This window comes from Mchenga conophoros, linkage group LG22, assembly GCF_057382185.1.
Source record: "Mchenga conophoros isolate Kocher_MC1m ecotype Shallow Benthic linkage group LG22, M_conophoros_male_GT1.1, whole genome shotgun sequence".
Taxonomy (NCBI): domain Eukaryota; kingdom Metazoa; phylum Chordata; class Actinopteri; order Cichliformes; family Cichlidae; genus Mchenga; species Mchenga conophoros.
This window is the reverse complement of record NC_140546.1, coordinates 5,042,361-5,058,875: the sequence shown is the minus strand read 5'-3', so window position 1 is coordinate 5,058,875 and position 16,515 is coordinate 5,042,361. Positions and strand designations below refer to the sequence as shown.

General features: G+C 40.5%; 1 protein-coding gene across 1 annotated transcript; it reads right to left on the bottom strand.

Moving 5' to 3' along the window:
• Positions 1 to 1,714: 1,714 nt before the first annotated feature.
• On the bottom strand, positions 1,715 to 12,328 carry LOC146548607 (uncharacterized). Its single transcript, XM_085263150.1, has 6 exons — positions 12,078 to 12,328; positions 10,491 to 10,613; positions 8,379 to 8,549; positions 7,971 to 8,137; positions 7,575 to 7,690; positions 1,715 to 3,274 (listed from the first exon to the last, which is right to left on the bottom strand). The coding sequence occupies exons 1-6, from the start codon at positions 12,184 to 12,186 to the stop codon at positions 3,094 to 3,096; spliced, it is 867 nt and encodes a 288-aa protein (XP_085119276.1). The 5' UTR covers positions 12,187 to 12,328; the 3' UTR covers positions 1,715 to 3,093.
• Between the last annotated feature and the right edge of the window lie 4,187 nt (positions 12,329 to 16,515).

The window sequence follows — 16,515 nt, the reverse complement described above, 5'->3', positions numbered from 1 at the left end:
TTTTCTTAACAAGTCAAACAAAGTTTTAATGGCCTTTGTGAACCAACTATCAACACTAGGTGTCCTTAAGAAAGACAGGAAAGCCTTTCAGGAACAATATAATCAAGTATATTATATGCAATATGAAGAATACACTCGGCACTTAAGAAAATGTTTTTGTAAACTTTTTCAGATCTCTTTTAAATCCATTTAGACGTGACGCCTGAGACAAATCTACAGGGATGTGCTCACAGCTGGAGGTGAATTTGTAAATTGATTTGTAAATCTCCTTTTGTTCTTTCTCTGCCTGTGTAGAAAATAAAGTGTCAGTGTCTGATTTTTAATTCTCAGTTCTGAAGCCTGAATGTCATCACACTGACCATCTTATTTTGAGTCAAAACTACAAAATAATGCAGGGCTCAGTTATCAGAGGACATCAACATAGACGGTGCAGGTGCATTGCACAGAAACCTGCTAATTAGTGCAACATAACATAAAAATAACATTAAAATGAAATCTACAAATACAATAATCCATAAAAAATCCATAATATCTGTGAGCTCCTGAAGGCACCAACACCAGGGGTCCAGTCTAGTGAGTGTAAATAGGCCACACCCCCTAATAATGCAAACTTCCACACTCAATGAGTGAGTTATTAAAGAGGTAAATATAAAAAGTACAGTTGTTATGAATGGTGTGAGTAGTCATAGAGATGAAACAGACTGTAAATATGTTGATTCGTGCCGCTGAGTGTCGTGCAGTGAACTTGTGCTGAAAATATGTGTGGTGTTTGAAATTATACAACTTGTATATTTTTTTATATTAAATATTATCTAACTGAAATCTGTTCCCTTCATTATAAAGCAAACCACGAGCTAGAATAAAACCCCACCAAAAACACCTCTTGTTAATCTGTCATGTGATCTGTTTATGCTCCAACATACTCGCCACATTGTGACCTGAAAACGAGCTCTCAGCTGTAAAGTGGACGACAGCCATGACGCACCGTTACCTACTTATATAATCTTACTTCCTGAAAAATAAAAAATCTGACTTATACTAACTTATACTAATACGTTCATAAACAGAAAAATTATGACTGTCATAGTGTTCAGTTTGGATGACTGTAGATGCTATTTGAGCTCTTTGTATAATAATTTTCATCAGTGATCTCTTGAAATCTTCCTGGTGTGATTTGCTGGTTGAACATTATTATAACAGTGTCAGTAAGGAGTCAGCGTGTTCCTCCAACCCAAGCTAATGAATCATGACAGAAAAGGGCTAATTGACTTCCTGAAAACTCCATGTGGTAACAAGCTCAGGAGCTGGAGTACAAGCGCAGGGCTCAGCAAACACTCTTCATTCAGGGCCACTTTAACAGGAAGCAGACGAGATGAGGGAATGTGGGTCTTTCAGCTCGGCAAGGATGGAATGAGGCGTTTGAGGCTTGTTTTTTGTACATGTAAATAATAATGATAATAATAATAATAATAATAAAAGAGCTGATATAGTGAAGAAGAAGTGAAATAAAAATGAATTAGAATAGATAACTAGATTTCTTTTTCATCATGATCTTATATATCTAAATTATATTTATACTCATTTTGTTGACCAGATAGAAAATAATAAATCACAATGAATTACTTTTCCCTCAGGGAACGACTCTAAAACTGATTTAATCTAAAAACACAATTTAAAACATTCAAACTGTTTTTAATTTCAGCAACTTTACAGGAAATTATTTCCTAGCAGGAAGAAATTACACACATAAGTTATTTTAAGTGACTTATTTTAATTTATTGTAATTTTAGTCCACAGACCCTTCTGTTGTTAACATCTTGACAGGCTGATTGTGGTAGCAGCGCCACCTGCAGGGCAACAACAGCAGTGCAGGGAGGAGACGTTACAAACAAGCCATCATGTTTCATGAAGAGAACAGATAGATTCATCGTTAACAGACTGCTCATGTCTGCTGCTGGATAGGTGCACGTTTTCTATTCACATGGCAGATATGAGTGACAGCAACAGCTTACACCCATGGAGAAAATACAGTCGTTATTTACGCCACGGGACAACAAACATTTTTACTTCTCAAAGCACATCTTCAAAGAGGGGAATGTTACACATGTGGCTACATCACGTATAGATCAAACATGACGTGTATTTTATGTACAGTATATACACACAGACATCTGACACATAACATATCTGATTCCAAATATAAAACAGACATTTAAAAGCATTTATCTTGATTCAACTTGAATCCCTGATTTAAGTCTGAAAGTGAATCATATAAAAATATATAAAAATATTTCTGCAGTTTAAGGCACAGAAACACTGAATAGAAGCCAGCGACAGGTCCAGAGGAGGGCGGCTGTTATTCCTGTTAATGCCACTGAGCACAGAGAGCCCAGTGTACGCTACTCCACTATGCTTTGAATAAAACACATTTTTTTAACTTCATACAGTTTCTTTAGTTTTTGTTATTATTTACTGCAGATGTTAAAATAAAAGTCCAGGGATTTTTAATGCTGTGATGTTATAAAGCTTACATTTAGAGTGAGATACATGCAACTAATCAATAATCAGCAATTTTTTTATGTATATAGTTCTACATAATGATTGTTTTAATTTAAGTATAAATGAATGCTGAAGGTTTTGTATTATTACCAAAGTAGAGTTATAATGTTTTAGTTTCTCGCACCACTTTTCAAAACCTAAACCAAAACCAAAACTATTTCATACATGATTAAGCTTTTGCAGAGACCCAGTTTCCTTGTGTTACCGTCTGTATGAGGGCACAGAGATACGCACGAGTCTGAAAGATCAGGGCCTCATCTGGACATGAACCTGGTTGTCAGTCCCTACTGCAGTCCTGACTGCTACACGGTACTTCAGGGACTTGACAGCACTGTAAATGTATTTTGACACTCCATCTCTGTTGCGTTCATGCTTGTGGACAGAGCAAACTATCCACACACACGTCACAAATAATGAGCAGTGAGCACAAATGGCACATGTTAATTAAATGCAAAAAGGTAAATAAGTGTTGATGACCTGACTACACTGTGACAGATAACCCAAGCAGCCAGTACAAAATACTAACTGGTTTTCTTAGTGTGGTATGGCAGTACTCGCGCCGGGGCCCATCTCTTTCTCACAGATGAAGGGTAAGTACATGCTGCAGGGGGCGTCGTACCAGCTCCGGATCGCCACGCGCTCCATCACACGTGTTTTCACGATGTAGCCGCAGTCTTCATCGATGTGGTTGTTGGGCTCACCCTCCTCCCAGAAACTACAGTACGGAGAGAGAAAGGGAGCGAAACACATCGACATGTATAAAAACCTTTAACATACATTCATGTTCACCCTGGATCTGATGGTTCACGTTAAACATGTCAAGAAGAAGAGCTAGGGCAGTTTTATTCCTATAGTGCAGTGTACTTTACAAAACCACCACTTCTAACTATAATCCTAAGATTATTTTTCAAACTGGACAGTTTGCTTTCAGCATCCACTGACAGCTTCTGCTCATCTCTTAGATTTGAGCAACTTTGGTCTAAATTCATGTTTAGTCTATTTTTATGGCTGGTTACATTTTCCTCCCTCCTATTTTTGTTTCCCTGAACATGATCATCACACACGTGGAATTAAAATGCCACATTTTGAAGCTGGAGGTATCATCGTGCTGCTTACCCCAGAGATTATAGTTTGAATCCTTCAGGAAACTTTTTTTTCTTCATGGGCTCATAATTGTAATATTGTTAATTAAAAGGAAAGAAAGACTTGTTGGACCCTTTGTCCTGGTGTAGCAGAGCAGCTGTGTTGAATCAAGGACACATCTAAGACCTGCAGGACACCGGCCCCTGAGACCTGGAGTTGGACACCTCTGCTTTAGACAATTTTAAGTATAATGGTTGAATCTAACAATTGTTACTTCATCAGCTTAAATGCCTCCATCTAGATGAAATTCCACAGACACAGCAATCATATTTAAACATATCTAAGCTCTTATAGTTTTTTAACTAAAATTAACTTTCATTTTCAAGGTCAGCGGCAAATAAAAGTCTATGTACAAAATATCCTGTCAAATCGAATGAAAACCACCTACAAGTTTGCTTTGCACTCAAATAGACTGGAAGTTATATTTCTAGCAGTGGCTTCCTCTTATGATGTCTCTGGTGGTACCCAAGGGTATAACAGTGTGCAACATAGTTTATCGCTAGAATTGAACCACAATACTGCAGACTACACAGTTTAAGTTGCAACATTTATCGAAATAATGTATTTTATATTTTTGTCCATCTCAGAGAGTGATGTCATGATACTGAATGATGATATATCATTTATCATGAGCTGTTAGAATTTTAAACTCCCTGCTGCTCCTGTTATGCTCACTCAGCATAATCTGAGCTAGATGTCGAAATACCACAAAGAAAACTTTGATGACATCGTAACCATGAACGGATGAAACTGACAAAAGGATACGTGCAAGCAGGAATCGTGTGGTGACTTAAACGTGGCATCAGCTAAAAGGACCACCAAACCGCAGCACATGAAAATTGACAGCATTCTACATTAAACTGGCTATTAGGTTTAATTAATCCTCAACTGAAGATGCTGAAAGACTGTTCCAGATCTTTACTGTTCACATTAATCACTGGGTTTAGTAAAAACAATTAAAGATCACGTCCGTATGCAAACATAACTGCTTCTGCTTTTTTATAACCCTGTTTTCTTGGGTGCAAAGAATGCGAGTACCTGCTGAAGATAGTTACGCTTCAAAGTTGTGCTTCCTGTAACTACATTTAGCGCTATCTCTAGCAATTAAAAGGCGTGCTCTTTTGAGATCAGCTGACTGACTTGGCCATTGTAGAACGTCCCATTTCTTAGCCTCGAGAAGCTCTTGGGTCACTTTTGGCACATGCTTTGGGTCCTTTGTCTGAACCTGAGCAGAGACTGCAGCCCTGTACACTTTCATCCTACTATCAGCAGTCACGCCTCAATAATTACTAGAATTTGGTTCCAGTGGCAGCCATCTGTGGTCATGCAATAATGCTACTTCCACCATGTTTGACAGATGATGTGACATCATGAGTCGTTTCTCTTCTTATCCATACTTTTGTCCTTAAATCTTTCTGGTGCAAGCTCATCTTGGTTTCATCTGTCCAAAGATGTTTGTCCTTCTTCGCTTGCATGTCTGCACTTTAATTTAATTCAAAAATTTTTTATTCATACACCACCAAATCTCAATAACAGTTGTCTCGATGTGCTAATTGTTCAATCAATTGTTTTATTTTTAAACACTGTGGTAGTGTATAGTCATACTATACTACTAAAAGTGTGTCTTTGTGCAACAGAGTGTGGACCTAACTGCAGATTATTTTTCTTTGCATCTGTACTGAAATACAGTCTGGACAGTTTAAGGCAGAAACAATAAAACAAAACGTCAAATTATACAAAAATATCTTACATGAGTCAAAACGTCTACAGAAATAAAACCTAAAAAAATTTACCCTAAAGAGGAAGAAAAGGACAAAACAGGAATGTCAACAGGTTTGTCATCTACAAATAGAGGAAGAGAAATCAGGTGGCTCTTAGAAAATCTGTTGAGTTTGCACAAGTTGGGAAAATTTTACAGTGAGTCTGTGATGTGAAGCAGAAGTAACATCCAGAGCAAATGAAGCAACTCAGAGATATAATGCAACATTTTGCAATAACCAGGAGATGAAGAAAACCACACTTTGCATTTTCATGAAAAACAACCTTTGCTGCAAATCGGGCAGCCCTGACCTGCTCTCCCTCCAGCTGTTATCTGACATGTGGCGCTGCAGCACAACATTTAACTCTTTAGTGAGTCTGTCGCGCTTTTTGTTTCTCTATTGAACATCTTTACTTTCAATAAGCCAAAGGAACTCAGTCTAGAAAAAGGTCATGTCTAGTGACTTTGAGCACGAAGGCAAGACGAGGACAGCAGCAGTGCGTCACAGTGTGTCCAGTGTTCAGTGCATGCAGCGTTAGACTTGACCACTGGGATGTTGCTGGTCAGACTGGTAACCTCTGTCATATCAATGATAGAAATGATTCTGTCATTGTGCCCTTTAGTTTTCTTCTGTGGTCTTTCTGTGTTGCTGAGCCGACCACTACATTCATTCTTTTTAAGAATGTACCAGATTGTTGATTTGGCCACTCAGTCGTCAAATTAATCTTCAGTCTCTGAAATGTTAATGCTTTCGTTAAACCCTTAAAACTGAAACTGAAAGGCTGCATTTCCTGAAGTGTGATAAAACGAATCAAGTGAATATAAATTTGGTAAAAAGCAAAACATGAAGAAAAATCAAAGACAGAAAAGTTCTTAAGATTCCACCTGAATAGGGCCAAATTTTCACACTGATTCATGCAATAGTTTAGGGTTCATAAGACCACAAATTGCTAACTCTGAATATCATTTTGTCCATGTCCCTGTTTTTATCTGCTGCCTGCACCAAATTTCTTCATTTGTCTTTTAGTTTAAATAAGCTTGGGAGCCACCACTGTGCAGAGTAAAAATCATGCGTGTGTTAAAGGTCAGTGTTCAGCTGCATGTTTGTTTTTTAAGTACACACTGTCTATTTACTCTACAAGATAATCAGTCACTCTTTACAAACAAAGAGCTCCAGGTTTTTCTCCTATTGAAGTCGACATACAGAAAACTAGACGCATATTTCAGAGCATCAGTGTCAAATAAATCTGTTGGCCTTGAATGATTGAATACCAGTTGTTCTTAGACTGCGGGGGCAGAGACAATAATAATAATAATAATAATAATAATAATAATAATAATAATAATAATAATAATAATAATATATGTAAGTATAACCTTTTGTTAATGATTAATTAGTCACTAATTAATCATAAATCAGCATTCAAAATCAATCAATCACAAGTGAGGTTACAGGTAAAATCATACTTGGATTTAACCTATAATGTGATATTTAGACTCCCCACATCCTAAATGGTGCCAATACAAACAAAGACAGTGAGTTTTAAAGATAAAAGATATAAAAGTTTTATCTGAAGATGAGTTCAGAAGTCCTGATATAAGTAGCCTGATATTCAGAAGCCTTATACGGTGTATCATTGCCTTTAGGAGGTCAGAGGTGTGGCATGATATTTTAAATCTTTATATGGGATTGTGCGTATGTTGGCAATACACACGGCACTTGTAAGAATTATAGTTTCTAAGTTAGAAGACTTCTTTTTAATTTTTGACCGATGGATCATTGAGTTAACCTCTTGAAGACACGCCTGCAAAGTTTTATCAGAATGCATTCAAAACTTTTACACACTGTTGTGTTTATTGTCGCTATAGTTGCGTTATTGTCCAAAGCAGGACCAAAAAAAAGAAACTGAACCAAAGGAAAAATGAATCTGCCGAACTGCTTTGCAATATTGCCCAATAAGTGAAGGAACTCATTTGGCACCAAACTTGTTTTGCATTCACTGTTCTGTTAGGACATTGCATCGTGTTGTAAGGCAATGCTAACATGACCACGTGTTAAGTTTTAGTCCTGAACAGGTTGGGAAGAAGGTAAGCAGAGAAACAAACGACCTACCCTCCGATCAGCGGAGTGCCGTCGACCCATTTCCACTCATCTTCTGTTTTTTCATCAGTTATTCCAAACCAGTAGGAGTTCCAGTGTCCTCTGGGAAGAAGATTCCAAAGAAATGTCTGAAAGGAAACATACAGAGGAAGCATTCACATTCAAGAAAGCATTAATCAGTAATGACTTTATACAGTAAAGGGTGTTTATAGAGTCAGCTCTTTCCTTGCTCTGTTTACAGGAACTTTACATAAGAAAATTCCACAAAAGCCCAAATGAGGCAGAAGTAATGTTTTCTTGTTGTCAAAGAAAAAAAGCCAGAAATCAGTGTATCCCTCCTTGGCACCACATGCATACAGCATGACTGCATCTTTAGTGGAAAACACAATGAAATTTATCAAACTGTACCTGCTCCTCAGGTGTGTGGATGATGGCCAGGTGAGCGCCTTTGCTCTCACAGAATGACTTGCTCTCTGGCCAATCCCGCGAGTTCCTGGAGATTAAGTAACAGCTGTTGTTAAAGAGGTGCCAGTCGTTGGGGCAGACGATAGGAGCCGACGTCACCACAGCAGGAGCTGATGAGACAAGAAAGAAGGAAATTGGTGCAACCAAAGATATTTACTTAACGGCTGGTAAATAGCTGATTCACTATGCTTGTTAGATGGGTTACAAAAAATGTAATCTTAAATTAAATCAGACTAAAGTCTTATTGAAAGGATCCAGGCTGTATTTGACAGCTCATAGAGGAGACGATTCATTCTTGTGGCTTCACAAAGATGCATGAACGAAAACGATAAAGAAAAATGAGGAGTCTACCTTTAGTAGCCATCTTTGCAGCGAGCTTGGCCTGCAGCTCGTCCTTGTCTTTCTGCAGCTGTTGTTTCTCCTGCTGCAGCTTGGCGATGGACGCTGTCAGAGCTGACACATTTGCCTCCTGCGTCTGCTTCCCTAAGGATGCCTCACCACCACCCTGAGGTTTGTTTTTATCTGTTAGCAGTATGAAAGTAAGTTACATACAGTACTGTATGCTGAAGGATTACAATATACTGCCAAAAGTATTTGCTCATCTTCCTTTACACATGTATGAACTTGAGTGACATACCATTCTTAATCCATAGAGTTTAATATAACATGGGCCCAGAAAGCTTTCCACAAGGTTTAGGAGTGTTTATGGGAATTTTTGACCATTTTTCCAGAAGCACGTTTGTGAACTGAAGTTGGAGGCTTGGCTCCAGTGTCAGTGACTGACCATCCGTAAATGAATTAGAGACCCCGCTCTTACTCGTTGCAAAGTGTTCTATCGTGTTGAGGTCAAGACTCTCTGCAGGCCATTCATGTCTCATTCATGACTTTGTGGACCTTGTTTTGTGTTTAGTGTGCAGTGATGTTGGAACAGGAAGGAGCCATGGCCAAGCTGCTCCCCCAAAGTTGGGAGCATGTAATTGTCCTTAATGTTTTGGTATGCTGAAACATTAAGAGTTCACTTCACTGGAACTAAGGGGCCCGGCCAAATTCCTGAGAAACAACCCCACACCATAATCCCCACTGCTCTCAAATCCCAAACCCGAAATCTGTAGCTTCTGACTCTGCACCTCAGCATCCACTGATCGTGGCTGTAATCCACAATCACTTTCACTTTGTTGTAATAACACTAACAGCTGACTGTGAAATATTTAGTAGTGAATAAATTTCACAGCTGGACTTGTTGGTTCGAATCTGATCACAGTTTTAAGTCAGATAAATTTTCAGATCAGCAAAAAAAGAAAAGAAGACAAGAAAAATGTAACTCGTCATTTATTTATCTATGTATTTTTTTGGCCATTAAAAAACATTCAACTCAAGACTCATAAAAAACAAATTAAGGTGCAATATAGGGCAGTACGGGGCTTTGTATCTACCACTCCGCTGTGATATAATCAGCAGTAATTGTCACATAGCTTTATGTTGCCCTGCAGGTCCACCCATCTGTAGTTGGGCAACAGAAGATGCCTGGGACAGTTCAGCCATAACTTTGGACTTTTCCTACACATACATGCTCGGAACGATGTTGTCACTGAAGTGGACGCACGACAGGATTATGATAGCGTGGCTAAGCATGTTCATCATATGTTTAAACCCCTTGTTTTGCACAACGGAATACGGCCTTATGTCTGTAGCTAAACACCCCAAAAGCTTTTCTAACAGCTTTCACGGATCAACAGTGAGTCATTGCACCACTAATGCATCCTATGGTACGATGGAGGAGCTCCTGAGAGCGACCCATTCTTTCACAAATGTTGGCCAAGGAAGTGATCCAAATGATTCAATAGTTTGGATGGGTGAGTGAATACTTATACACCATATAGTGAATTTTCAGCCAACATACTGGAAAAATACCTGTTTGTGAGGCTGTACTACCAGCAATGCTAACATGGTTACAATGACATTATTAGCTTGGCGGTATAACGGATTCCATGTTCACCATGTAGAGTCTCAGCACGCTAGAATGTTGTGATTAGAAATAAAAACTCTTCCTGGAGTTATTTCTTTCACAGGAACTTAACAAAACACAATTTTGACCTGATGATTCCAGTAACTTAAAAATCAGTCGACCAAATCAGCCATGAGTCTGCATTCTTCCCACTGGCCAGCAGGGGATGACTCCTCCAGTTTCCAAAAATAAATTGGATGCATAAAAATCTAGAATAAAAAGCTACGTCTTTTTTGGTCTGTGACTTCAGAGCACAAACTCTACAATTTATGGTTTTAACCACGAGTTTCTACATGTGGTCAGAGGTTTACAAACACTCATCACAGGCATTCATTTTTCATTTTTTCATCGAATTTCTTTGAATGGTTGTTTTTCCAGTGATTGTACAACATACATCTTTAACGACTTAAAAAACAAGAATTGCGTGCAAAGGTTTTTCAGTATAGTTGTGTACTCACATTGTGCAGTGACAGCTATGATGGCGATCACGAGGACGGCGCACAGCGTTGCCAGGCAGATGGTGGCGAGGCGGTACAGCCTGGGACCACTGGGCCTGGGGAACATTTGCATCACAGGATGACCTGCAGGTGATGGGAAGAGAAAGACGGTTTATTAAAACCCCGCTTTAGCACAATTTAGAGAAGTTATTTTCACATATATGGATGATAGTTTCAGTTGATTCTGCAAGATTTAAAATAATCTTTAAACAGGAATTTATAGTAAGAACCTTTAAGAAAAAAAAAATATTTTTGTTCTGCAACACTGACAACAGTGACCTTTTTTTTAACCTGACATATAAAAGTATTCACACTTTTTGATGACTAAGTAGTGCGTGCAGTGGAGCGCTTTGTCCACAGAGGACTCTGCTCAGACTTGTAAATGTCAAACATGCTGGAACGCAATCCCGGCGATGCATTTGACATTTTTAATTATCTAACAAAGCATGATGCAGGTAGGAATTTATTATTTGTTTTTGAGTAAGTGAAAGACTTACAACTAATGTATATTCATCTATCTGAAAATTATAAATGTTAGTAAATAATAGATTTTAAACGTTCTACTTCATTATTTATCAATGATCACTTTTATATTAAAAATAAAAGCATTATGTCACCAGACAAAAAACACCATGTCCATAATATAAAAACACAAAAGCAAACAAAACCATCACAAAGGGCCTTAATATGCACACAAAAACATGAAAGCAAGCTAGTTACCAAAAACCAAACTACAAGGAACACGTTACAAGAATAAAAGCTCATCTGAAAAAAGGAAATCCACAAACTGAATTGAAAACAAACAAATAAACATGAGAGCTTTGATTGGGCCCTTTGACACACAGTCTGCTAGTGACTGAGCTTAGCCTGCTGCTGCCATGGCTGCATTTTGAACTCATAATCAGTTTCTGCATGTTATTTTAATTAATTAAATTAATAAATAAAACTATATTTTGACTTCATAGTTTTAGTCTTTTATTCTTATTGCAGACTGACTCCAGTGTGTATAAAAGTTGGATTTAGTATCTAAAAGCTCAGGGCTGGTTCAAAGAAAACCACTAATGTTCCCACGGAAGGAGGAGGCTCCGAGTATAAAACCCTATACTTGAGTACGTAAACCTTAAAGATTGAATTCACGTTTACACCATCATGTCTGTCTGTTATGTAACACAGAGTTTGGGACTTTGTAAAGCACTTTGATAATATATCTAAAAAATTTTCTGTTGATAAATGTTTTTTTCCTTTATCTTTTTATTATCCTTATAACATGATGCAAACAATTACCAGTGAAAGCCTGCAGAACTATGAAAATTAAATGACTGATACGAGAAAAACATCACTTTCATGTGAGAAGCTGCAAAGTGAATCCTGAAGATAAACATGTACAAAAGTTAAGGTAACAAATCTCAGTTTGACATTTTGCTGTCTCCATAGTGATAACACACCGTGTCTACAGGACAAAGTCAGTTATTTTAAAGCAAAGATAAACGAAACCGTCTGCATTCCTCCACAGAGGCACATCTGCAGGGTTAAAGTTTAACTGCTTACCACGGTGTTCCACATCTGGCCTGTGGGGTAAGTCGTCATGACAGGACTCGTCGTCTATTAGTTGGGAGTACATCCCCTCACAGTTCAGGGAGCTCCCGGTGGTCGACATTTCACCGCTGGAAGACAAATAGAATTAAAGAAAACTAAAGTTCTTGGTGGAGGGTGAGGCTCTGAGTCAAAGCTCCACCACAGCTGTGATTATAAACAGCTGTGATTAAACCAATGACTGTAGAAATGACAGCTTTCCACAATCATCGGGGGGGGGGGGGGGGGGGGGGGGATTCCGGTTATAACTTTCAAAATAAGACTTTTCGGTAACTCGAGTGATTACTGCTATGAAAATCCTTAAAAAGACGACAAAGAGACATCCAAACCCCCACAAAACAAAAAAATAACAATTATTATAACTACAAAAACCAAAAATCACAGAGGAACTAAAAAAAACCCTGCCCAAATAACCAGCAAACAGACTGATAATAAAGCAACAATATGTACACAAAGGCTACGTTCACACCGCAGGTCTTAATGCTCAATTCCGATTTTTTGATCAAATCCGATTTTTTTGTCTGCTCGTTCACACTACAAATAAAATGCGACAGCAAACGCGCTCTAGTGTGAACGCTCTATTGTTTGACTGATGGCCCTTAATATAAAGACTTCGGACTTCACGTTTCCCAATTTTTGCTTTAAGTTATTTTGTTATTTCCATAATAATGTAGATAACCTAATAATTATCCTTATTGCTGTTTTAGAGAAGAGCGGTGCTTGCTGGCTACGTTCACACTGCAGGCAAAAGCGCATGAAATCCGATTTTTTTGACCCTATGCGACCCATATCCGATCATGCTATGACAGTGTGAACGGAACAAATCCGATATTTTCAAATCCGATCTGGGTCACTTTCGTATGTGGTACTGAATCCAATACATATCCGATGTTTCAGAAAGCGACTGCTGTTTGAACGCTCATGTCGCATTAAATCCGTCTTTTACGTCACTGACACAAGACAGACGCCAATTATCAGCGCCAGAGAAGCGCCCGATAAGACATCGCGAACGCTTGCTGGCTATCCAGTGAAACTGCTGGGAAGACAACGTTGGAGAAACGTTAACATTTTATTTGTACTGCATAATCTGCAGATTCTGACAGAAATCTGCAATGGCCAGTCAGAGGTTAAATTCGACCTCAAAAACATGTAAACAAACAATTAAGTCCACGAAACAAGAAGTGAAATAACTGAGAAAGACTAAAAAACAAATGTTCTTTAAATGAACCAAATAAACACTCTAAAGTCAAGAATAGAGTCACGACTACATTGCAGGACATTTGAGTGTCACCCACCCGGTTGTTCACCAAACCCTATTATGGCCTTCACACTCTTATTTTATAGCATTAAATTTGCTGACTTTTCTTAAAGTGGCCTAAATACAGACTCAAAAAGGGCATCTGGCATAAATCCAAACCAAATGTGCTGGAAGCTAAGACGACCTTTCAAAATAGTCTTTTGTCTTCACAATACTGTTTTATAAAAAAGAAAAAGAAAAAAGGAGCACATCTATATATATTTTCAAACTAAAAGAACCAAAAACATTTTTAATTCAAAGCCTAAACTTCACTTTCCATTAAAATGCAGTCTTTTTATTTAAAACGAAACATTTGTCTTCCCGTGTTCCCATAGTTTACATTTTCTCTGGTGTAAAAATAATATAATTCTAACAATATTTGAGGATTTTTTTTAAGGAACCATTTGCATGCTATAGCGGATTTTTACGTGACAGAGGGAGAGAGAAAGAGAGCCAGAGGCAACAATCAGAGACAACATCATCACATTAGAAAGGTATAGTAATCATCCACAACTATTTTCAGTTGCGGATGATAAAGGATTCATAAAGTTTATCCATGTAGTGAATCCTATGTATACAATTCCCAGCAGGAAAACACTCTCCCAAATAATCATCCCAGGCCCATATGACAGAGAATGTGCATCCTCTTTTTGTTTTGCATATTTTAATTTATATTTTATTTTGTTGTGGTTTGCATTGTTTTGTGTTGTTTCACTTTAAATTTCTTTAAAAGGAAAAAGCTGAAAATTCAAATAGTTAAAAGTTGAAATATAAATAGTTGGTTTTTGTATTTTATAATTTATTTATAACATTTTATGTGGAGTGAATAAATAAAGCATATTCACGTGGCCCCTAAAACACAATAGAAGTGCTCCAGGATCCTAGTGGCTACAAGCCAGGAAGTATAACAGGATTTGGTGTGTGGTAGTAACAGGTAAATGAACATATTTTTAAATTTATTATATATATATGAGTGTTTGTGTATAAAAATGCAAACAATACACATATGCTTTCAATTGTGTCATGTAAGTAATCTAGGTAACTGTCACGGTCCGGGGCAGCGGCCGTGTGGAAAGTGGAAGGAGGACCCAAAATGCAGCACTTATTCAGATGTGAGGGTGATTTATTGTTAATAACAAACACAAAGTGGAGATGGCAAACAGAACTAAGGACGAAACTAAACTGGGATAACTACACAGAGGAGTGGCAAACCTGAACATGAAGGGAGAACAGCAGGGAGAACACGCAGAGGATTACACCAGGTAGGAACACAGACGACGCGACGAGGAGCAGAGGAAATCACACGCTATAAATACACAAAGAGACACTGGGAAATCACACACAGATGGGGGAAACAGCTGGACCTGATTAACCTGACGAGACAGGGGAACACTAACACCAGGGACCAACAGAGGGAGCACAAACCCAGAACCCAGTGTCTAAAATCCCAAACACAAACCATCCCAAAACAGCCATGAATAATAATGAAAGTAATAACAATAAGTACATAAACATAAAGTCACTGAGTCATGGTCGCAGGACCATGACAGTACCCCCCCCCCTCAAGGGCTGGCCCCCGACAGCCACAGAAACACACCACCAGATCCGGGCGGGCGGCAGGGGGCCCAGGATGGAGGGACCGGACCACGACCACGGACGGAGGCCCCAGAGTCCCAAAACAAAGATGAACACAAAACCCACAGGGGAGCAGAGTCCAAAGCACAGTTCAGGAGGCCGTCCACGAAGAAGGCAGCGGCGGCGCGTAAAGAGTTCAGGAGGCCGGCCGTGCGGAAGGCAACGGCGGCGCGTAAAGAGTTCAGGAGGCCGGCCGTGCGGAAGGCAGCGGCGGCCAACAGGCGATGGCGGTCCGGGGGCCGGCCGTGCGGAAGGCAACGGCGGCCAGTCAGGCGACGGCGCTCGGCCAGTAGCCTAGCCAGCGGTCCAGAAAACGGCCGTTTAGCTCCAGACCCAAACGAGGCTGGGCCAGGCGAGGCTGAGGGCACGGAAGCCGGGACCGCAGCAGGCGGAGATGATGATGCAGACACAAAGGCTGGACCAGACGAGGATGCAGACACGAAGGCTGGACCAGGCGAGGATGCAGACACGGAGGCTGGACCAGACGAAGATGAAGCTGAAGCTGGACCAGACGAAGATGAAGATGAAGCCGGACCAGACGAAGATGAAGATGAAGCCGGACCAGACGAAGATGAAGCCGGACCAGACGAAGATGAAGATGAAGCCGGACCAGGCGAAGATGAAACCGGGCCAGGCGAAGATGAAACCGGGCCAGGCGATGAAGAAGATGAAGCCGGACCAGACGAAGATGAAGAAGCTGCAGCTGAAGCTGGGCCAGGCGAAGCTGACGCTGTAGCTGAAGCTGGGCCAGGTGAGGATGAAGCTGGACCAGAATCAGGCGAGGATGAAGCCGGGCCAGGCGTGGATGAAGCCGGGCCAGGCGTGGATGAAGCTGTAGCTGAAGCTGGGCTAGGCGAAGCAGACGCTGAAGCTGAAGCTGGGCCAGGTGAGGATGAAGCTGGACCAGAACCAGGCGAGGCTGAAGCTTCAGGCTGAGGTGTGGCAGTAGCAGGTGGTAGCGCTGCAGGTGATGATACTGCAGGAGGCGGCGCTGCAGCCACAGGTGGAGAAGCAGCCACAGGTGGCTGGACGGGATCCTCGGGCCCCCCAGCAGGCGAAGCAGGAGGCTGGACGGGATCCTCGGGCCCCCCAGCAGGCGAAACAGGAGGCTGGACGGGCTCCTCGGGCCCCCCAGCAGGCGAAGCAGGAGGCTGGACGGGCTCCTCGGGCCCCCCAGCGAAAACAGCCGCAGAACCAGTGGGCACCGGGGCCCCCGGCACACATGAAACAAAGCCAGTAGGCACGTGGGCCTCTGGCACACGTGAAACAAAACCAGTAGGCACGTGGGCCTCTGGCACATGTGAAACAAAACCAGTAGGCACGTGGGCCTCTGGCACACATACGGAGGGCTGCAGCTGCGCAGAGCACTGACCCTGCTCAGGCAGTGACAGCCCGGTGCAGTTCACAGCTGGCATCTTGGCCACCAGGGGTCCAGAGTAAGCTGAGGGCAGCAACCCCGCC

What these genes read in the sequence shown, in the direction of transcription:
- LOC146548607 (XM_085263150.1), bottom strand. Translation starts at nt 12,186, where the DNA reads ATGTCGACCACCGGGAGCTCCCTGAACTGTGAGGGGATGTACTCCCAA. An exon ending in GCCAGATGTGGAACACCGTG is followed by an intron (nt 10,614 to 12,077) that starts GTAAGCAGTTAA and finishes CATCACCTGCAG; the next exon opens with GTCATCCTGTGATGCAAATG. An exon ending in GGCACTCCGCTGATCGGAGG is followed by an intron (nt 3,275 to 7,574) that starts GTAGGTCGTTTG and finishes TCCGTACTGTAG; the next exon opens with TTTCTGGGAGGAGGGTGAGC.